General features: G+C 43.4%; 1 protein-coding gene and 1 pseudogene across 1 annotated transcript in view; both read left to right on the top strand.

Moving 5' to 3' along the window:
• Positions 1-23,171, top strand: part of si:ch211-122f10.4 (cathepsin A-like) — a 54,847-nt gene that overhangs the window by 16,605 nt on the left and 15,071 nt on the right. Inside the window, exons 2-5 of the mRNA XM_041191802.1 lie at positions 17,596-17,707; positions 20,493-20,630; positions 21,590-21,748; positions 22,587-22,678. Coding sequence (XP_041047736.1) covers positions 17,596-17,707; positions 20,493-20,630; positions 21,590-21,748; positions 22,587-22,678 — 501 coding nt within the window. The remainder of the gene's footprint in view (positions 1-17,595; positions 17,708-20,492; positions 20,631-21,589; positions 21,749-22,586; positions 22,679-23,171) is intronic.
• Positions 5,408-5,739, top strand: LOC121279718 (annotated as a pseudogene).

Genomic DNA, 23,171 nt, shown 5'->3' with positions numbered 1-23,171 from the left:
GCAGCATGTGGGTGTGTGAAACTTTTCTGTTAAGTTCCAATAGCTATTGAGAAATGAAGACCAAAACCCAGACAGACTCCTTCAGACAGAACAAAAACAAAAATACCTGGAAAAACTCAACAAGTCTGGCAGCATCTGCGGAGAGGAACACAGTTAACGTTTTGAGTCCAAATGACCCTTCAACAGAACAGTTCTGTTGAAGGGTCATTCGGACTCAAAATGTTAACTGTGTTCCTCTCTGCAGATGCTGCCAGACTTGCTGAGTTTTTCCAGGTATTTTTGTTTTGAATTTCCAGCATCCGCAGTTTTTTGCTTTTTTCCTTCAGAGTTTTATTGTTTGTCATCAAACTCTTCACAGACAGAACTAGTCTCAGCTGTTATCCCTTTTATAGAACCAAATGGGTACTTAGTTAAGCAACCTAATAATTAGCAATTGAACTTCTTTAACTGTTTCCTTCCCTAACAGATTCCCTCCTTAAAAAAGTAATCCTTAAGTTGATATAATCACACACAAGAAAAAGGTAATAACAAACATCAATATATATTTTTTTCATTCACCTTATTCCCCTCCTTAAAAAAGGAACATATGTCCACACACAAGAAGTATTTTTTCCTAAAGAAAAATACATCCCTCTTTGAAAGTCACCAGTAACTTCTTGGAGCTCGCTCCTCTTTTAGTGAAGCAGTCAGCTAATTGGTAGCTGCTATCAATCCATTTGATCTTGGCAATCTCCTTATTCTCGAGCATCTGTGTTAAGCTTGCAATGTCAATTCGCAATCTCATAGAAACATAGAAACTAGGAGCAGGAGTAGGCCAGTTGGTCCTTTGGGCCTGCTCCGCCATTCATTATGATCATGGCTGATCATCCAACTCAATAGCCTGCTCCCACTTTCTCCCCATATCCTTTGATCCCTTTCGCCCCAAGAGCTATATCTAATTCCTTCTTGAAAACATACAATGTTTTGGCCTCAACTACTTTCTGTGGTAGCGAATTCCACAGGCTCACCACTCTCTGGGTGAAGACATTTCTCCTCATCTCAGTCCTAAATGGTCCACCCTGTATCCTCAGACTGTGACCCCTGGTTCTGGACTCCCCCACCATCAGGAATATCCTTTCCACATCCACCCTGTCTAGTCCTGTTAAAATTTTATAGGTTTCTAAGAGATCCCCCCCTCATTCTTCTGAACTTCAGTGAATATTAACTGACTCAATCTCAGCTCATATGTCAGTTCCACCATCCCAGGAATCAGTCGGGTAAACCTTCGTTGTACTCCCTCTATAGCAAGAACATCCTTCCTCAGATAAGGAGACCAAAACTGTACTCATTAATCTCTTCTCATTAATGCATTTTAAGAACATAACATAAGAAATAGGAACAGGAGAAGACCATTTGGCCTCTCAAGCCTGCTCTGCCATTCAATAAGATCATGGTTGATCATCTTGTGTTTCATTTTCAATGTTCCCATCTAACCCCAATAACTTTAGATTCTTGTTAGACAAGGGAAGCAATCTACCTCTGTCTTAAAAATATTCTGTGACCTGCCTCCACCACCTTCTGAGGCAGAGAATTCCAAAGTTGCACAACCCTCTGAGAAAAAAATCTCCTCATCTCTGTCTTAAAAGGGTGACCCCTAATTTCATAACAATGCCCCCTTGTTCTGGACTCACCCACAAGAGGAAACATCCTTTCAACATCCACCTTGTCAAGGCCGTTCAGGATCTTGTACACTTCAGTTAAATCACCCCTCACTCTTCTAAACTCCAGTGAAACAAGCCCAGTCTGTCCAACCTTTCCTCATAAGACAACCCACTCATTCCAGTTCTCAATCTAGTAAACCTCCTTTGAACCACCTCCAATGCATTTACATCCTTCCTTAAATAAGGAGACCAAAACTGCATACAGTATTTGAGCTGTGGTCTCACCAATGCCCTGTATAACTGAAGCATAATAGCCTTACTTTTATGTTCAACCTCTCTCATAATAAAGGATAGCATTCCATTAGCCTTCTTAATTACTTGCTGTACCTACATATTAACTTTTTGTGACTCATGTACTAGAACACCTAGATCCCTTTGCACCTCAGAATTATGCAGCCGTTCTCCATTTAAGAAATACTCTGCTTTTTTTGTTCTTCCTGCCAAAGTGAACAACTTTACATTTTTCCACATTAAACTCCATTTGCCAGGTGTTTGCCCACTCACTCACCCTATCTATATCCATCTTCAACCTCATGTCCTCTTCACAACATACTTTCCGACCTATCTTTGTGTCATCTGCAAATTTAGCTATCATGTCTTCACTCCCCTCATCTAAGTCATTGATATAAATTGTAAAAAGTTGAGGCCCCAGTACAGACCCCTGTGGGACTCCACTTGTCACATCCTGCCAATCAGAAAAAGACCCATTTATGCATACTCTCTGCTTTCTGCCAGCCAGCCAATCTTCTATCCATGCTAATACGTTACCCACTACACCATGCGCTGTTATTTTCTGTAATAATCTTTGACGTGGCACCTTATCAAATGCCTTCTGGAAATCCAAGTCCAGCATGCCTACAGGCTCCCCTTTATCTACTGTGCATGTTACTCCTTCAAAAAACTCCAGTAAATTAGTTAAACATAATTTTCCTTCACAAAACCATGCTGACTCTTCCCGATTGCCTTGAGCTCTAAATGCCTAGCTATAACATCCTTAATGATCGATTCTAATAACTTCCCCACGAGAGATGTCAAGCTAACTGGCGTATGGTTTCCTGTTTTCTGCCTCCCTTGAATAGAAGGATTCCAGTCTGATGGAACCTTTCCAGAATCTAGAGAATTTTGGAAAATTAACACCAGCACATCGACTACCACATTAGCCACCTCTTTTAAGATCCTAGGATGTAGTCCATTGGGATCCAGAGACTTGCCAGCCTGCTGCTCCATCAATTTGCTCAGTACCATTTCCCAAGTGATTTCAATTTCACCAAGTTCTTTTCTCCCGTTGACCTCTTGATTTGCAGCTATTACTGGAATGTTTTTTGTATCCTCTATAGTGAACACAGAAGCAAAATATTTGTTCATTTCTTCTGCTATTTCCTTATTATCTACTATTAACTCCCCACTGTCAGTCTAGAGGGCCAGCACTCACTTTACTCTTTTCCTTTTTAAATACCTATATAAACTCTTACTATCCACTTCTACATTTCTAACTAGCTTCCTCTCACACTCTAATTTCTTTCTCCTAATCAATCTTTTAGTCATTCTGTGCTGTTCTTGTTATTCTGTCCAATCATCTGTCCTGCCACTCATCTTTGTGGCATTGTATGCTCTTTCCTTAGCATCTTTAGTTAACCACGGATGGTGGGTCCTCCCCTTAGAATTTTTCCTTATAGTAGGAACGTACTTATCCTGAATACTTTGAAATATCCCCTTAAATGTCAGCCACTTCTCTATTGATCTAACCTCTAGCCTAGTTTCCCAGTTCACTTCAGCTAGCTCAGCTTTCATGCCCACATATTTGCCCTTATTTAAGTATAAGATTCTAGTCTTCTCCCTTTCAAACTGGATGTAAAATTCAATCATATTTTGGTCGCTGCTATCTAGGGGTGCCCTTACTCTGAGGTCATTAATCCTGTCACGTTACACAATACCAAGTCTAATATAATCTGCTCTCTGGTAGGTTCTTAGAGTAGCACATTCTGAAACCTATCTCGAAAGCATTCTAAGAACTCCTCAGCCAGGCTACTACTGCCAATCTAATTTTTCCAGTTTGTATGTAGATTAAAATCGCTCATGATTATTGCCATCCCTTTATCACAAGCATACGATATTTTCTCTTAAATACTTTGTCCTATACTATGGCTACTGTTAGGGGGTGTGTAGACCACTCCCACTAATGGCTTCTTTCCCCTACTATTCCTCATCTCCACCCAAACCAATTCTACATCCTGATCTCTTGAACCAAGGTCATCTCTAACTATTGCACCAATACCCTCTTTGATTAACGGAGTTACCCCTCCACCTTTACCTAGCTCCCTATTCTTGAATGTCATGTACTCTTCAATGTTAAGGACCCAATCTTTGTCGTCCTGCAGCTGCATCTCTGTAAATGCTATCAGATCATATTTAATTACTTCATTGTGAGCCATCAATTCACTTACTTTGTTAGTAATGCTACTTGCATTCAGATAGCGAGCCTTCAGTTTTGTTTTTTTGTTACCTTTGTAAAATCTAGTCTTGACAATTGATGTATTTTTAGGTTTTTTCTTTGTCTTCCTGCCATTCCCTGACCCTCATTTCTCATATTACACCTTGAATTGCTACCTCTATCCAAGCCTGATCCCTCACCCCTCTTGTTTAGTTTAAAGCCCTCTCTACTTCCCTAGTTATGCGATTTGCGAGGACCTTCATCCCAGCACAGTTCAGGTGTTAACCGCCCCAATGGTACAGCCCCCACTTTCCCCAGTACTGATGCCAGTGCCCCACAAACCGGAACCCACTTCTCTCCCACCAGTCTTTGAGCCACACATTCATCTCTCTAATCTTATTTGCCCTATGCCACTTTGCATGTAGCTCAGGTAATAATGCAGAGATTATTACCTTTGAGGTTCTGCTGCTTAATTTGGTACCTAGTTCTTCATACTGACTTTGCAGAACCTCTTTTCTAGTTCTGCCTATGTCATTGGTACCTACGTGGACCACGACAACTGGATCCTCCCCCTCCCACTGCATATTCCTCTCCAGCTCTGAGCAGATGTCCTGAACCCTGGCACCGGACAGGCAACATAGCCGTCTGGACAGTCACTGTTTGCTGCAGAGAACAATGTCAATCCCCCTCATTATACTATCCCCTACTATCACAATATTCCTTTTTACTAACATACTTGAACAGTTTCCTCTACCACAGTGCCATGGCCAGCCAGCTTATCTACCTTGCAGACTTCACTTTCATCCTCGCAGGTTGTGAGCACCTCAAACCTGTTTGACAATTGAAAAGTGTGAGGCTCCTCCCCTACCATCTGCTCAGTCGCATTACCTGCCTCACTGACAGTCACATCCTCCTGCCCCTCACTGCTGGCCAAAACAGAGGAACCTTTTCTAAGAGGTATGACTGTCTTCTGGAACAAAGTATCCAGGTATTTCTCCCCCTCCCTTATGTTGCACAGTGTCTACGTTTCGGCTTCCAGATCAATAATCCTGACCCAGAATTCCTCAAGCTGCTTACACTTCCTGCAGACGTGTTTGTCATGGATCGCCTTGGCATCCAAAAGCTCCCACATCTCACAGCTGCAGCATAACACCTGTCCCTCCATTCTAACTTATGTTAGTTTAGTTAATTTACTTTAATGACTTTCTTCCTATGTATGCTACACATCGGGTCCGCCCCTCTCCCCTTCCCCCGACAACTGTCACTTCCACCAGCGATGGCAGCTCAAGCTCGCTTCGTGTTGCGGACAGTGATGGTTCAGGGCAGTGATGTGGAGGCGACTTACTGGACCCTGACCCGGATTCTCACCACAGACGGGATCATCAAAGAGGCAAAGCGTAGGTGTTACTTCGAGAAGCCTTGTAGGAAATGCATCTGTGAGAATTACGCAACAACATGGCGATGGCCAGGAAGTTGGCCACCCTGATGAGGAAGAATCGCCAGGACCCCTGGCTGGACTGCTTGGTGGGATCCCTGAGTGAGAAACAGCGTTCGGCCAGACCTTGTGGTTTAGATGGCGGGCAAGACAAGCGCACAGTGGTTTCGTGAATGTGTTGTTTTGCTGTTAATTAGGCACATCGGACTCAAGCTGCAGCAGGGCCAGCTGGACTTTTAATCAGGTGGTGCTGCCAGTTTGACCTTCTGAATAAAAACAATTTACTGTGTTTATTGAATGCTAGCGCCACTGACAACTAAAGGTTAATGTGCTTCTTAACTACAAGGTATGTGTTTTAGATATTTTAGTTCAAGGTGAGGGGCAGGAGGTTTAGCGGGGGATGTGAGGAAAAACTTTTTTACCCAGAGGGTGGGTGACGGTCTGGAATGTGCTGCCTAGGAGGGTGGTGGAGGTGGGTTGCCTCACATCCTTTTAAAAAGTACCTGGATGAGCACTTGGCATATTCAAGGCCATGGGCCAAGTGCTGGTAAATGGGGTTAGGTAGGTAGGTCAGGTGTTTCTCACATGTCGGTGCAGACTCAATGGGCCGAAGGGCCTCTTCTGCACAGTGAGATTCTGTGATTTAAATTATTTTTATTGCTTTTTAAAAATCTTTGTTGTTTGATTTTAATTTTAAAGCTTTCAAATTACGGTTTATTATTATTAGATTTTTAGTTCTTTTTATTTATAGATCTACCTGAACTCGCCTGTCTTAAGCTGGTTTCTCACACGCTGTCCTTTAGACTGAGCACCTACCGGCCAATCAACTTATCAGCTTCCTGTGATGTCACAGTTGCTTTTTTTGCTTTTTCCCTGACTGCAGCCTCAGAGCAGCTGAAACAGTGAAACAGCTCAGCTCCCGCCAGTCCCCCGCAGGTCTGCTCTGCTCCGATGCCCAGCAATGTAGGCCGCTCTGCAATCCCTGGTCTGTATTTATAGGCACTCCTCAGTTCCCACCAGTCCCCCACAGGTCTGCTCCGCTCCGACTCCCAGCATTGTAGGCTGCTCTGCAATCCCTGGACACTGCTCAGCTCTACTCTGACTCCCAGCAAGGCAGAGTGAACATTTTCCCGAAGTGACTTATTAGCTAGAAGACATTGGATAGGTACCATTCCTGAATACCCTTTTCCACTTAAAACTTCTGCCAGTATCTTTGATATAAAGGATGCCATATCCACCGCCTCAACAAGGGTGAGAGTCTCTGCTGCTAACATACTTTTCACAACTCTTCATATTTTTTTAGATTCCCATGCCAAAGGGCAGCATTTGCCTTTTTCCCAATGAGAAATATTATAAATCCTCCCACACTCAAAAATCCATCATGTAGATTTGCATAAGATGCATCACTGAACGCAATCAGTTTCATTTTTCTAACAACACCCAAAGATGGGAATTTCAAAATACACTGCTCCATTTTTAATTTTGTCAATGTTGTGTTTGCCCAAATGATTTCTTCAACGTTGGGATCGTTTGTTTTAGTGCTCAATTCCAAACTGACCTCTGGCCTTGTTTGTTTGTCTAGCCAATTGAGTTGCCCAATTAGATTTTGGACTTCCTCTTTTTATGTTTCAGAAGCTGTTGTATCTTTCTGGGAGGCCCCATCCACAACTAATTGCAATGGGATTGACATTCTCTAAATAGGATTGCTGATGTAAAAGGACATGTGATCCGCTCTGCCTGATTTCCAATCCAATGTACTTAAATGCATCAGAAGCCTGATTTCCAATTTTAAACGCCATTCTGAGCCCATTAATGACAATTGTTTCAAATTTGCTACTACCACCCCACAAAAAATAATCTACATACATCATAAAGATGTCTGCAAGTTTCTCTCCATGGTGCCAATAAAACATTGGCAGGTCTACTTCCAGCTGAAGACGGCCCAACTTTAATAAAACTGACCTCTGAGAAATACCAAACCCTGGAGGCATCATTTAAATCATATACACATTTATTTAGCTTCCAGAGAGTTCCATCTACATTTGGTGCCTCTTTTGGTGGATGAAGAAAAACTTCCCTTTGAAGTTGGTGTCCCTGCAGAAAAGCAGCTTTAATATCAAAAGACATATGTTCCCAAGCATTAGTAGCTATAAGAGCTAAAAAGGTCTTCAGTGTAACTTTCCCTGCTGTAGGTGAATCTACTCTTATATCCCGGTCACCCAATTTTTCTTCAAACCCTCGTGCCACTAGCTGGCTTTAGCTTTATAAGTCCCACCAGGAAGTACCTTTTCCATGCATATCCATCTATGAGACAGAGCTGGTTGTCCCCTGTCTGGCACCTCTGTGTATACCCCAAATTCTTTCCAACTATGTAGTTCTTGCTGTTTGGCTTCCTTTATTAATTTATTGTCTAATTTGTTTGAAGCTGCTAAGGCTTCTCGATCACATGAGCTTCTGCTCCTTGTAGCGTTACCAGTCTGTGCCATATTCCTTGACCTTGTCAAGCTACACCCTCTATCCTGTCTTCTATCATACTCTGGACTGTTACTGTTTGATCTCCCTCTCCCATTTGGAGATGTTCTTTTAACAGTTCGCAATCTCTACCTAGAGGCATGTTCACTCCCAAACACGCTGTCTGAATGATACTACATTCTGTGCCTTCCATTTTTGTACTTCATATTCCCAATCCATAGGCCTAACCTCCTGTCCTTCATCCTACATTTAACCAGTTTTTATATTTTCCAGTGGCCTTCCCTACTCTATCTGCAATCGCCATATTCCACCATTGACTGGCCCTTCAGGCAAGTACGTCACTTTAGTACCAGCTTTTGGCACTTGTCCTCTGGGACAAATCATTTCATCATCTTCGTCCAAATTAACTGTCTCCATCTTCATACACCCTGTGAACTTCAGCTACCTGGTCCTCACAATTATGTTACATATGGGTATATAAAGTACTTGGTTTCTCATCCCTTCCTATGCTTTCTGAACCCACAAATTTGTAGTCTGTGCCAACTAACCTTGATGAGAGTACCTGAATAGCCTGGTTCCCATGTTGTAAAATGATTGTTTTACCATCTTTACCTTTCAGCTTTCTACTTGTTAAGTCTTTCTGCCTTATACTATACCTTGTCTCCCTGATTGAAAATAGTTTCTGATGGTTGTACATTGCGTCTCAGAGCTCGCTGAATTCTTTCTGAAACTTTGACTTTAAGGAACGCTCTACTACTTGGGTGTAGTGTATTTAGATGCTCAGAAAAGATAGAGCTAATCGTAGTTCCCTGCCAGGCTGGGGATGGTCACTCAGGACTGAAGGAATTTTTGGGTTTCTACCAAAAACCAACCAATGTGGACTGTAGCTTCCAACCATTTGCAGTCAATTCTTGGCATGGACAGCCCATGCTAGAGCTGATGTTAATTTACAGTCTGATCTATTCGCCAATATTTTACGAAGCATCTCATCGAGAACCACGTGATTGCTTTCACACATTGTTACTAAAGGAGCTTTCAGCTGTGGTGTTCATAACTATTATATTCATGTTTTCACACACATCCCAGAACTCATTAGCAAATTCCCCTATTATCAGTAAAGAATTTCGCTGGAAGTCCCAATCCGGTCCCTATCCATTTCTCCATTACCTGATCCATAATTATTTTCTTTACTTTGTATGATTGTCAACTGACTAAACCTTGTTGACAAATCTATGAAATGTAAAATAAAAATGTTCTTTTTTTTATCCCGCACCTTTAAATCCATCGCCACAACTTCGTTGAAATCCTTCACTAAAGGTAGACTCACAATTGACCATGACCGTGTCCTGTATTTCTTACATATCACATCTATTATCTCCTCTATAAGGTTAGCATACTCTCCATCCCTTATTTCTACATCCCTTAGCAAAATTTTTAATCTTTGCAAAGAAGGGTGGGCAAACTGCCAATGCAATTTTAACACAATTTGCTTTTTGTCTTCCAAATTCCTATCCCGTGAGGCTAATAACACTTCTTTAATCTCCTTAGTAGAAAAGTTAAGTTTCATTAAAGGAATACAGCACTGCCCAGATTGTGTAAATTGTAAATCCACAGGTTTTCCAAATACAATGGTCTTGTCATTTTCATTTTCCATGTCCAGCTTCATTTGTGCTTTCTTTATCAATGGTCTGCTCAACAGTAATGGTATTTCACTCTACAACTGTGCTGATGAAATGATTGACTCCAGCTATCTTACAGGGAATCGGTACCCTTTTTAAAGATTTTAGAATCTCATCATCTCCAGATCTAAAACTGGTGGAACTCTCAAATTCTTTAACTTTATTCTGATCCTTGTCATTTAAGGGGTCCAGGTAACATTTTAACCAGTCTATTCCACAGACTGTAGACATGCATCCACTATTTAGCACCGCACAGTTGACGGACTCTGCCACCAAGATATTCATCACCGGGCTGAAACTTCTTGTAACCAATACAGTGCCCTCTCTTTGGTCAATAACTCCCATCATCTTCTTCTGAGTCTTCTGTCTCATGTTTAATTTCAAACACATTATATTGTTTAGGACAGTTCATTGCATAATAGTATTTGGAATCACATCTAAAACATCGATTGACCACACCCTGGGCATTTCTAGGGTTCATTTTTTTGTCGTAAATCCCTAATTCTTTTCTCCTGCCATAACTTTCCAAGGTGTTTCTGTCCCCATTGTTTCTAGTTACAAATCTCATTTTGTACTGCATGCTGTTTCTAAATGATCTCCCCATCCCGTTAACTTTGCATCCTCCATTTTCTGTCTAACCTCCGAGTGGTTCAAATCCACCATCAACGCTGCAGGAAAGGAATGTTTTCCAAGGAATTTTTCTTTTTAGAGCTTCTGACATCTGCTGTAGCTGCGTGTGTCTTTCTGCAAACGTAACTCCCGTTAGAACGAGAAGCCTGTCCATATTCGATACTTTGACACAGTCTAGTAACTTGAGTGCCAGCACCAATTGGGGAATTTCTAAATGGAACTTTTGCAATCTTCCATACAGTCTACTGAATTCCATTATGTAATCTTCTATGAAATTTAATTCCAACTTTCTACATTTGTCAAAATCTGACCATGCTTTGTAAGCACTTAAATCATCTTTTTGATAGCTGTAATCCATATAATCTAATAAAGTTTCCAAACCTTCATCTGTGTCCAACTCTGAAAATACTTTGCATCTTATTTTGCTTTCATATGGTAGCAAAAGTGCCAAAGCCAGCTCCTGTTTTTCATTGGCAAGGACGTAACCCATGTTCACATGGTTACTTCATTTTTCCATTGGTCATATGGTTGATGCTCAGAAAACATCGGTGGGTAATCAAACCCCGACACTCTACGTTTTGATTCAGCCATTTTTTTGGTTGGTTTTTCAGTGACTCAAAACCACTCTGCTCATAACGTTAATTCCAAATACAGCATTTTGGACAAAGCTTAGTCTCCAATCTTTTTTCTTACAAGCAGGAACCATCCTCTGCTACCACTGTTAAGTTTCAATAGTTGTTAGAAGAAACCAAGACCTTCAGACAGAGTTTTATTGCTTGTCGTAAAACTCTCCACAGACAGAACTAGTCTCAGCTGTTATCCATTTTATACAACCAAATGGTACTTAGTTAAACAACCTAATAACTAGCAATTGAACTTCTTTAATTATTTCCTTCCCTTACATTTTCTACTGTGCCTTAATGGGCTGAGGTTCAGTTCTATCATTCCGAATATGTGTTTGGACAGAGTCATGCTGGAGGCTGCTTCCTGATCAGTGGGAATAATTTGAGATGTCGGATTAAGAATACGCCCATTGATGCCAATACATTAAAGAAGGCTAATATCAGCATTGCTGTGGGTTAATGTTTTGACATCATTCTTTCTGACAAAACACAATTTCCACAGGAAAGAAAAGCATCTCGATGTTAAAAATGTGTATTTGTTCTCAGGACGTGGGTGTTGGTGGCAAGACTGGCATTCATTGCTTATCCCTAGTTTCCCTGGAGTGATAGCAGATGATTACCTTCACTTGATCTGCTGCAGTCATGATGTGATGAAGGTGGGAATTCTAGGATCTTGACCCAGGGACAATGAAGAGACAGCATCCATTGAGGGCTGTGTCAGGATGGTATGTGATTTGGAGGGGTCTTGGTATGACTTTGCTGCTCTTGTTCCTCCCAGCAGTAGAGGCCCCAGGTGAGGGAGGTGCTGTTGAAGTAACATTGATGAGTTACTGTCATAAATCATATAGAGACTGCAGCCGAAAAGGGCCAGTGATAGCGGGGTTGGGGAGTGAGCACTGTGTTCCTTCAGGTGAAGTGTAATAATCCCGTACTTGCATCAAGGCTTTATACAATGGAATTGAGCTTGGATGTAGATTTAACCATTAGAATTCCATGTTTGTATCAGGCTTGGATTCCTATGGAGTTAGAGGTGCTGACAATGTGCAGTCTAAGTACACTGTGGTGGGCCATAAGAATAACTTAACCAACTTTTAAAGTTACTGTGACTGTGATCATAAGATAGCAAATGTTATGTTAGCTATTGCTGGCAAGTGCCTGCCAATGGTGTGACTAGTCAGCAGTTTGTCTGAGTTGCAACATCAAGAATATAACGTAAGAAATAGGAGCAGGCGAAGGCCATACATTCCCTCGAGCCTGCTCCGTCATTCAGTATGATCATGGTCGATTTAGGGCTTCAACTCCACTTTCCTGGCTGTTCCCCATATCCCTTAATGCCCCAAGAGACCAAAAATCTCTCTCTTTCCGTCTTAAATATATTCAATGATGGAGCATCCACAATCCCCTGGGGTAGAGAATTCCAAAGATTCACAGCCCTATGCATGAAGAAATTTCTCCTTATCTCAGTCCTAAATGATCAAACACTTATCGTGAGACTGTGCCTCCTTGTTCTAGATTCCCTGACCAGGGGAATCAGCCTCTCAATATCTACACTGTCAAGCCCCTTCGGAATCTTCAATGTTTCAATATGACCATCCCTCATTCTTATAAAGTCCAAATAATATAGACCCAATTTACCCACCCTCTCATCTCAGGCAGCATTCTAATGAACCTTCGCTATACTGCCTATAATTCAGATATATCCTTCTCCCCTAAAATTGCACACAGTATTCAAGGTGCAATCTCACTAAAGCTCCATAGAATTGTAACAAGACTTCTTTATTCTGGTACTCCAATCCCCTTGCAATCGAGGCCAAATTTGATAGAGGTTTTCAAAATCATGTGGGGTCTCAACAGAGTAGATAGGGAGAAACTGTTCCCAGTCATGAAAAGAGCAAAAGCGCACAGATTTAAAGTAATTGGCAAAAGAAGCAAAAGCAACCTGAGGAAAATCTTTCACACCGCGAGTGGTTAGGCTCTGGAATACACTGCCTGAGAGTGTGGTGGAGGCAGGTTCAATTGAGTCATTGAGAGGAACTAGGATTATTATCAGAAAATGGAGACTGTGCAGGGCTTTGAGAAGAAGGTGGGGCAATGGCATGAGGTAAGTAGCTCTTTTGGAGAGCCAGCACAGACATGATGGGCCGAATAGCCCCTGTCCTGTGATTCTGTGAACGTGCCATTTGCTTTCCTAATTGCTTGCCATACTTGCATGCTAACTTATGTTCCTTGCATGGGTTCACCCAAGTGTCTCTGAATGTCAACGTTTAAAAGTTTCATGCCTTTTTGAAAACAATATGCTGGCTTTTCTGTTCTTATGACCAAAGTGAATAACCTCACTCTTTCCCACATTATACTGCATCTGCCATCTTGTTGCCCATTCACTTAACCTGTTTATATCTCTCAGCAGCCAGTGTCCTCCTCACAGCTTATATTCCCACCTAGCTTTGTATCATCAGCAAAACTAATCGCTATAAAAGCAAAATACTGAGGATGCTGGAAATCTGAAATAAAAACTGGAAATACTCAACAAATCTGGCAGCATCTCTAAGGAGGGAGAAACAGAGTGAATATTTCAAGTCAAGTATGACTTATTCAACTTGAAATGTTAAATCCATTTCTCTCTCCATAGATTCCATTAGATACATTACTCTGTCTAAGTAATTAATATAATGGGGAAGAGATGAAGTCCCAATGCAGGACATGCCAGGGTTAAACAAAATATGAGATAAAGGAGAGTGTTGGCATTTATACGTTCATTTATATTTCGGTCACCTCAGTGTCCCAAATCGCTTCACAGGCAATTAAGCACTTTTGATGAGTAGCCACTGTTGTTGTGTACAAAACACAGCCAATTTGTGGACATCAAGTTCTCACAAACAATAATGAAATTATAACCAGATAATCTGTTTTTAACTATATTGGTTGAGGGATAAATATTGGTAAGGGTACCAGGAGAACTTCCCTGCTCTTCGTGTAGTGTCATGAGACTCTTTACACCCACATGAAGCAGATGGCAGCTCCAGTAGTGCAGCACTCCCTCAGGTGCTATAGTGGCATGTCAGCCTATATCATGCATTCATGTCTCTGGAGCAGGACTTGAACCTACAAACTTTTGACTCTTAGGCGAGGGTGTTAACCAAGGCTGACACATAGATAATCATGATTATACAGTCAGGTTTTAAAAAAAACTGAAAGCTGTAGGAAGAAGGGAAAAATAGAGAGCAGGAATGATCTTTAATCTCCTGGAATTGGGCTGGTGTAGAATAAAGTGCAATGATTCTTCATCTCAACACACGGAGGTATATGAAGGAGAAAGCCCAACCAAGAAGTAGGCCAGGATTTTACATTGCAGGATCGGGCAAAAAGCTGACCCAACCTCATGTGAACTCGCGAGAGAAAACGTGCAGGTGTCCCGACGCGGCTCATCCTTGAGAGAGAGGGTCCTCTCGGTCTATTGGGCATCATGAGGATGGCGCTTTTGAGGGAAGAACAGAATTTGTCAGTTAATTATATTGTAACCAAGTGACTGTGCATGCATTGTTTGTCAGAATGGACTGATGCCTCACTGAGGCACTGTGATTGGATGAGTAATGGAGACTGTTGATTAGAACTTCTCATTGGAGATGCCGTGATCCTTCAGTTGTTACACACTTCCACTGTTTCTCACCTGTCCATTGGACTCTTACCTTAACCCTCACCCCTGCTTCTCTGCGACCTGTGGACCTTGCTCCAAGCTCGCATCCCATATTCAGGCCTCCATGTCGATCAGTATGTTGGGGACCCCACCACCTGCCCATGCATTTTCCGGCGCATTATGGCTTTTCTTCTGTATGGGTAAAAGTGCATTCAATAGTGTGCCCTCTACCTGCCACCAGCCTCAGCAGTGAAGTCAACCAATATTTCTTCAAAGGCAGTGGAAATTTGAAACACTCTTCCTCCAGAAAGGCTGTGGATGCCGGGGGGTAATTGGGAGTTTTTAGGGCTCGGAACCATTGTTGATAGTTACCAGTCTGAAATCAAAACCTGTCCTTTGAGCTAGGAGGCTCAACTTCACCATCCCAGCCTTGCCCCCCCATCCATCCCATCCTACACACACTCCTCACCACCCACCCCCCCCCCCCCCCCCCCCCCCCCCCCCTCACCCACCAACCACTTGAGGGAGATGCGGGTTGAGGTGCCTGTCAGATTAGCACACCTCACCCTTCTATACACAGAAGGCAAGTGGGCACATTTCCCAGCCTTCACCTGCACAGGGACATGTGCCATTTGGCACTCGTGGCTCTCAGGGGTCTGAGATTCAAAAGAACAGCCACCCTCCAAGACATCTACATACATTTGCATGCCAAGTTGGTGCTCACCTTTGTGGAGCGCAGAAAGATTATTGAAACATTTCTGCCACTGAATCCATGTGCGGTGCACAACATGCCAGCTCACCTGGGCAGCCACCTCCGTCCAGGCCTCCTTCATCTGGCGGGGTCGCCTCCTCTTGCCATCCCACAGTTTGAATATGTCGGGCTGGGCACTCACTGCCTCCACCAGAGAGCAGAGGCACTGGTCCGAGAACCAGAGGTGGCAGGGGAGTATTCTATTACACTCCTGACTTGTGCCTTTTAGATGGTGGACAGGCTTTGGGGAGCCAGGAGGTAAGTTAATCATTGCAGGATTCCTAGTCTCTGGCCTGTTCTTATAGCCACAGTATTTAGGTGGCTAGTCCAGTTTAGCTTCTGGTCAATGGTGACCGCAGGATGTTGATATTAGGAGATTCAGTGATGGTAATGCCATTGAACGTCAAGGGGCGATAGTTAAATTCTCTCTTGTTGGAGATGGTCATTGTCCGGCATTTGTGTGGCACGAATGTTGTCAGCCCAAGCCTGGACATTGTCCAGGTCTTGGTGCATTTGGACATGGACTACTTCAGTATCTGAGGAGTTGCGAATGGTGCTGAACATTGTGCAATCATCGGCAAACATTCCCACGCCTGACTTTATGATGGAAGGAAGGTCGTTGATAAAGCAGCTGAAGATGGTTGGGCTGAGGGCACTACCCTGAGGAACTCCTGTAGTGATGTCCTGGAGCTGAGATGATTGACCTCCAACAACCACAACCATCATCTTTTGTGCTAGATATGACTCCAACTTGTGGACAGTTTTCTCTCTGATTCCCATTGACTCCAGTTTTGCTAGGGCTCCTTGATGCCACACTCGGTCAAATGCTGCCTTGATGTCGAGGTCAGTCACTCTAACTTCACCTCGGGAGTTCAGCTCTTTTGGCCATGTTTGAACCAAAGCTGTAATGATGTCAGGAGCTGGGTGGTCCTGAATGGTGCCAACAGCATGGGGTTCGATCCCTGTTCTGACTGGGGTGGAGTGGGGACCTGCCTCCTTGCCCTAGCTGTGGTAGAGATCACCGCGCTTTGGGTTGGACCTGTCTTCAGACAGGGAGCTGAAGGAATATTTCTGCCACTGTAGATTCATAATTTTGGTTAAAAGCTAGTGGTCTGGATGCAAGCTTCTTCCAGTAGTGAGTTGAAGTGCTAAGTGGTTAATCTAAAGGAAAATTGTTATTGTAAAGACTCATAACATTTGAGGCCATTTTAAAACCTAATTATCCAGGATGTCCAGGTTCACTAGATTCCAGAGATGCGGGGCTTGTCTTATGAGGAGAGATTAAGCAGTTTAGGCTTATACTCGCTAGAGTTTAGAAGGACGGGAGGAGATCTAATTGAGGTATATAAGATGCTAAAGAGCATAGACAAAGTAGACGTGGAGGAGATGTTTCCCCTTCTGGGGCATTCTGGAATGAGAGGCCATAGTTTTAGGATAAGGGGTGGTAGATTTTTAAATCAGAGATGAGGAGGAATTACTTTTCTCAAAGGGTCGTGAATCTGTGGAATTCACTACCTCAGAGTGCAGTGGATGCCGGGACGCTGAATAAATTTAAGGAGGAGATAGACAGATTTTTAATTAGTAATGGTTTGAAAGGTTATGGGGAGAGGGCGGGAAATTGGAGTTGAGGCTGAAATGAGATCAGCCATGATCGTATTGAATGGCAGGGCAGGCTCGAGGGGCTGAATTGCCTACCCCTGCTCCTAGTTCTTATGTTCTTATGTCACTTTATTCCATTGACTAAGCAGGGGGCTTAGTTGCACAAATCCTTAGGTCGTCTCCTAGCTCAAAGGGCAGGTGTTGATTTCAGACTGGTAACTATCAAAAATGATTCCGAGCCCTAAAAACTCCAAATTACTTCCCGGCATCCACAGCCTTTTTGGGGGAGACTGTTTTGGATTTCCACTACCCTTTGAAGAAATATTAGTTAACTTCACTCCTGAAGGATCTAATTTTGGGATTAAAATCCTCTTGTTCTGGATTTTCCTGTCCTGAGGAAATGGGATGGATACAGAGAAACCATCAAATTCTACTAATGTATTAAAGACCTCGATCAGAATGCCCTTGCTTGAAAGTGTGTGTGTAATGTTGACTGGGTATCACAGATACAATGCCTTCAGAAGAGGGGGAAACGCGGTCCTGGTGGGTGACTCTCCTTCAAAGATCATTTTGCACCTCTCCATGCTTTTGCAGGGTCCTCAGTAGCAGACATTAATTCCAACTTGTTTTGTGTTCTGCAGGTTTGTGACATCTCAGCAAAACCCACTCAAAGACCCTGTGGTCCTGTGGTTGAATGGTGGACCTGGGTGCAGTTCCTTAGATGGATTCCTCTCTGAAAATGGACCTTTGCATGTCAGTGCTTCCTTTACTGAAGGGTGATGATTGAGTTTTACTGTTGGCTAATCTCAGGCAGGACAGCAGTGTTGGCTTTACCTAGATTGGTGGGAAGGGAACAGCCAGGGTTCCTGGTTCTGTCCTGACCCAATCCCCACCTACCAGCCGAGGTGGTGCTTGCAGATTGGACAACCCAATCCCTTGTTCCCCTTCCCACTCCTGGAACCTGCATTGGGGATGAAACCTGCAATCTTCTGGTCAGTCTAGCTCAGTGCCATGCACGGTTGTACATTTATACTCTGAGCCTTTGGGGGAACTGAGAATAGCATTTTGATATGAAATAGGAGAATGTGCACTGAGTGAACAGGAAGTAAATAGCCAAGGAGATCCTGAAAATTCCTTCAGGCGCTTCGCTGGATAGGGAATAGAGCTGAAGCATAGGCTCAGTGCAGAGGCGCTGAGCCACAGACATGCCTGCTCTGCCGGGCATCAAGAAAATGACCTCTTATTGGGCAGTCACCCGGCTCAACCACTTAATCAACATGATGGAGTGTGGTGGGTGCACCATCTTAGGGAATAGATATAGTTTAAGTAAGTTATATTTGTTTTTGTGGGTGTTAGGAATGAGTTTTAGCTTTATAGTTTAAGTTTGATTTGTATTTCTGTATCTGTGTGTTAAGAAAGGTCAAATGGAGTTTTAGTTTCACTTTAGAAAGATGCTTGCATTTCTTAAGAGAGTTTTATGACCCCTGCCTAGCAACAGGGGCCCAGAGAGGCAGGACCCTCCCACAGACACACACAAAAAGGAAAACAGCAGTTTGTTTTGGAAGCTGTTTGCGTTTGGTTGGTTTGAAGGCAACTGTGAAGCAGAAGCAGCCGAAAAGGGGACAGATAGCATGTCCCAAGCTAAGAAAAACCCCAAAAGTCCAGAGGAGTGGAAGAAGAGAAAGTCAAGGACTTCTTATAGTCAAGGACAGGAATCTGGAAAAGGTCCAATTAAGCGAAGTTAAGAGTGAAGGGCAGAGAGAAAGGCTCCAAGTTTCAGATTTAAAGAGACAAAAGCTGCAGAAAGCAATTTTAAAGTGAGAATAGCTTGCAAGAGGCAAGAAGGTCCAAAAAGACAACTGAAGGCCTGTAACTCTTTGCTATGGGCACATGAAGCAGTGATACTGTTGACGGCTAAATCAGAGACAGAGTGTATGGAAGGCAGCTTGAAAGCATGTGGTGACCCAGGGAAGAGGAACATCAGAAGGAGAGTTCAAAACCCTGGAGGTGAACTCTTGCGGAAGGCATCTGAGAGAAAACGTCAGTTTGGGAGAAGATTCCAAGCTGAGGTCTTGGAGAATGGAGATTGGAAACTCTCGTGTGAAGGACGGGATTCAGTGAGACTGGTTGACTCATGGTGTGACAAGCGTCTGGGGGGAGTTGAGGAGAGGTCCATAGTATTTGGTTGAGGTGGCATCTGTCACTTGGTTTCAGAGTATAGTGTGTCTGACCACAGGGTGCCATAGGTTTACATGGACTGTGTACTTGCTGTGAACATTAGAGTATAAGATAGTTTTTGTAACTTGTGTTATCCTTACAAATCTGTATATATCTGTAAAGGTATAGTTGTGGTTGAAGAAGTATTGTAATATAGTTCATCCTTTCCTGTTGAATAAATGTTTTATTCTTTTGTTAAAAGTTAATCATCTGACCCCTGTGCCTCTGTTCCGTAGCTACTCTCCACGTATTTAACCAAACAAAAAGAAAAGTTAGGATCTATCAAGCTGGGTTCCACTCTGGGACCAGGCTTGTCCAGGGGTAACTTCAACTGGAATCATAACACACCAAGGATAGTATATGGGCCTAGGTGAGTGGGATGGGTGGGGGTGGCATCCCAAGGTGAGCTTTGGGGGTGAGAGGCGAGTGGGTGTGAGGTGTGCTGGGGAGTGTGGAGTTTGGGGCCCCAAGGTGTTAATTTTATCAATTGAGTTTAGATATATAGAGATGGAGGGCATTGATTGGATGGTTATCTGAGCATGAGTGTCCCATGCAGTAAAAGGTTAAGATGGTTCATGAACTCCTAAGCTGTCTGTCTTTTCTGCAGCCTTGAGGAGTCTGTGGTCCATGTATATACATGTTGTGCAAGGTGGCAGCCCCTTTTTTTGATTATTTGAGGCAGCTGCTCCTCAAGGTTTGGTTTCGCTTCAGCCACACGCTCCCAATCTTTGGCCACCCGGTGTGGAGGGGGGTAGGCAGGGTGGAGGACCTTCTGGTAAGTCTGTTCCTGGGTCTTGCCAAGGTGGCCATTAACAGGTCCAGATGGCAGGCAGTTGAAGGGATCATTCAGCCTGACTGTCTGCTCCTCTTCCATGGCTACATTCGCGCCCAGGTGTCTCTGGAGAGGGAGCATGTGGTGTCCACACTTGAGGCCTTCCAAGACCAATGGGCACTGCAGGGGCTGGAGTGCATTATCAGCTCTGAAAACCAAATTTTAGTTTAATTTAAGTTTCCTTCTAAAGTTATTTGTTACAGAGCCCCTATGAGGGATTTCAATTAGCTAATTAGTTTCTATTTGTTCATTTGGCTTACAAAAAAGCATATAAAGAGACACTTGCTGATACAGGAGTAGAGTGGAGTCAGGAGATATATACCTGTAATGTTTCACTCTATGAATAAATCTATTGCAAGTTAAGACTGGCTCTGGTTTCTTCCTTCATCAACTGGCTATTAGGCGTATAACACAGGGGTGGGGAAGTTGGTTAATGCACTTTCAGGTTGATAGGTCACTTTCTGTTAACACCAGAGTGTTTGCCTCCAGGTGAATGATGACGGCAGTACACTCTACATCAACAAGTACAGCTGGAACAAAGTGGCCAATGTTCTGTACCTGGAGTCTCCGGTTGGGGTTGGCTTCTCCTATTCGGATGATAAAAACTACGCCACCAATGATGATGAGGTATTGTGTCCGATTTTCCACCCCTGTTGGGACATCCCAGGTAGTGAAAGCTGTTTGCTGGGGGCTGGTGATCCCTCTGGCACTCAATCAGGGTCCTTTTCTACTCTCTGATGCAGCCCCATTCACAAAAACACTTTTGCTTTCTTTTCAAACCACCTCAGATGTTTGACCGCTATTTGATGCCTTCCACTTTGTATTCTGATCACTTGTTTGGTAATATTGTCAGAAGCCTCGCTGAAAGCTGAACGTATCAGAAACAATAGATCCCCGGGATTTCACAAATTGTGTTCTGTAGCTGAGAGCAATTTAATTATTGGGTCAAAGAAAGCAAAGAACTTGTATTTCTATAGCGCCTTCCATAACCTCAGGATGCTCCAAAGCGCTTCAGAGCCAAGCAAGTATTTTTGAAGCATGGTCATTGTTGTAATGTTTGAAATATTGCAGCCAAGGTTGGACACAGCAAAATCCCACAAAGAGCAATGTAATAATGAACAGATAATCTGTGTTTTGTGATGTAGAAAAATAAATGTTGGCCAGGACTTTGGGAATAGCTCCCCTGGCCTTCGAAATAGTGCCATTGATCTTTTATATCTACATGAGAGGAAGATGGGGCCTTGATATAGCATCCCATGTGAAGGGCAGCACTTCTGCCAGTTCCCTCTGTACTGATGCCAGGTGTGTTAGCCTGGATCATGCGCTGAAGTCTCTTGAGCAAGAATTGAACCTACAACCTTCTGACTCTTGAGATGCGGGAGCAACCCACTGAGCCACAGCTGACATTGGAATGTCTTGGCACATGAACAAATTCCATCCCCAAGCTTTCAGGACAGCCAACAACCCTTAGCTCAGTACTATCAATAACTAACCCTTGCAGGTCCTCTGTGGATCTTTTCACCCTGCAGGAAGCACAGCACTAACCCCAATGTCGTATTTACCCTCACTTCTCCCCACTTCGACAGGTCGCAGAGAACAACTACCTGGCCCTGCAGGATTTCTTCAGAAAATTTCCCAACTTCACAAGAAACGATTTCTATGTGATCGGTGAAAGTTATGGCGGGATCTACACACCGACCCTGAGCATGACAATCGCAAATGGCCCAGCGAAGATTAACTTCAAGGTATTTGCAATTCCTTTTGCTATGGAACCCAGGATCAGCCTCTCGTGTGTTTCCCCAGCCTCGTGTTCCTCCTCCTATTGTTTGGGTGGTTGTCCCGCTGCAATCTGGGTCACTGCGCCCATCCCCATACACAGGATTGAAGCGTTTGTTAAAGGGTGTATTAGTGTGAAAGAATGAAGAGTCTGTATTTGATACAGTACTTTATCACAATGCCCCAAAGAGTCTCACAGCCAAGGAAGTACTTTTGAAGTGTCGTCATTATTTAATGTAGAAATCGTGGCAGCCAATTTGATCACAGCAATTTCTCACAAACAACAATAATCCATTTTTCAGATATTTGTCGAATAAAATTTGGCCAGAATACACGAACGACCCAGTTGTTCTTTGATATAGTGTCTGGGATCTTCTTTCTCCACCTGAGAGGACAAGGTGGGAATATGGTTTAACGTCTCATCAAAAAAAAAAGTGCTTCTAACAATGCAGCACTCTCTCTGTACTACCCTGAAGTGTTAGGCTCAATCTCTGTCTTCCAGTCTCTGGAGTGGGATTCAAACCTACAATCTCCTGACTTGGAGGTAAGAATGATACCCATTGAGCCACTGGTGTAGACTACAGTCCTTCGGTGTTTTAAGGTACTATCAAATCCCACAGCCAATCCCTGGTGTCAGGTGTGGGTGGAGCAAGCAATTGGCTCCAGGATCCTACAAGTGAGGACTGGCCCCATTGGACAAAGCGGTAGTGGAATGCCAGCGCTCGTATATCCTGGAGTCACCGTCTTCCGGGTGGGGGGGGGGGTGCAGGAGTCCAGCTTGTGGTGATGTTACATTCTGTGTTCTAGGGATATGCCGTCGGGAATGGACTGAGCAGCACGTATTTCAATGACCAGTCACTCGTCTATTTTGGATATTACCATGGGCTCTTCGGCGACACGTGGGTATTGGATTCGAACCTCCAAACCGGGTGTTCTAAATCACAGCGTGAGATCGGTCTAAAAGGGGCAGCATCCTCACCCGCCCTGAAACATTGCACAGACCAGGTTGGCAGCCCTGTTCAATGTGGGATGACCTGTTCCCGTTGAAGCAGCAAGGCTGCCATTCTGAGCAGCGCCACATCCAGGAGTCTGCAACATGTTCAGTGGATTAGTCACTGCCAATCTGCTGACTATTCAAAATTGTTCAGTGGGCAATATAGATTGAGAAACTCTAGTTCTAGTGACCTCTAAGGAACCCCACTACACACCTTCCTCCAGTCTGAAAAATAATCGTTCTCCACTACTGTTTCCTATCATTCAGCCAACTTGATATCCATGCTGCCACTGTCCCTTTTATTCCTGGGCTTTGGGAAAGATGTAGAGAAACAAATTGTTAAGAAAATTACAGAGAAGTGCAAGAATTATAGTGTAGTTATAATGGGGGACTTTTAA

The sequence above is a fragment of the Carcharodon carcharias genome, chromosome 7, assembly GCF_017639515.1.
Source record: "Carcharodon carcharias isolate sCarCar2 chromosome 7, sCarCar2.pri, whole genome shotgun sequence".
NCBI lineage: Eukaryota > Metazoa > Chordata > Chondrichthyes > Lamniformes > Lamnidae > Carcharodon > Carcharodon carcharias.
The sequence above is the reverse complement of the archived record's forward strand: the minus strand, read 5'-3'. Positions and strand labels throughout refer to the sequence as shown.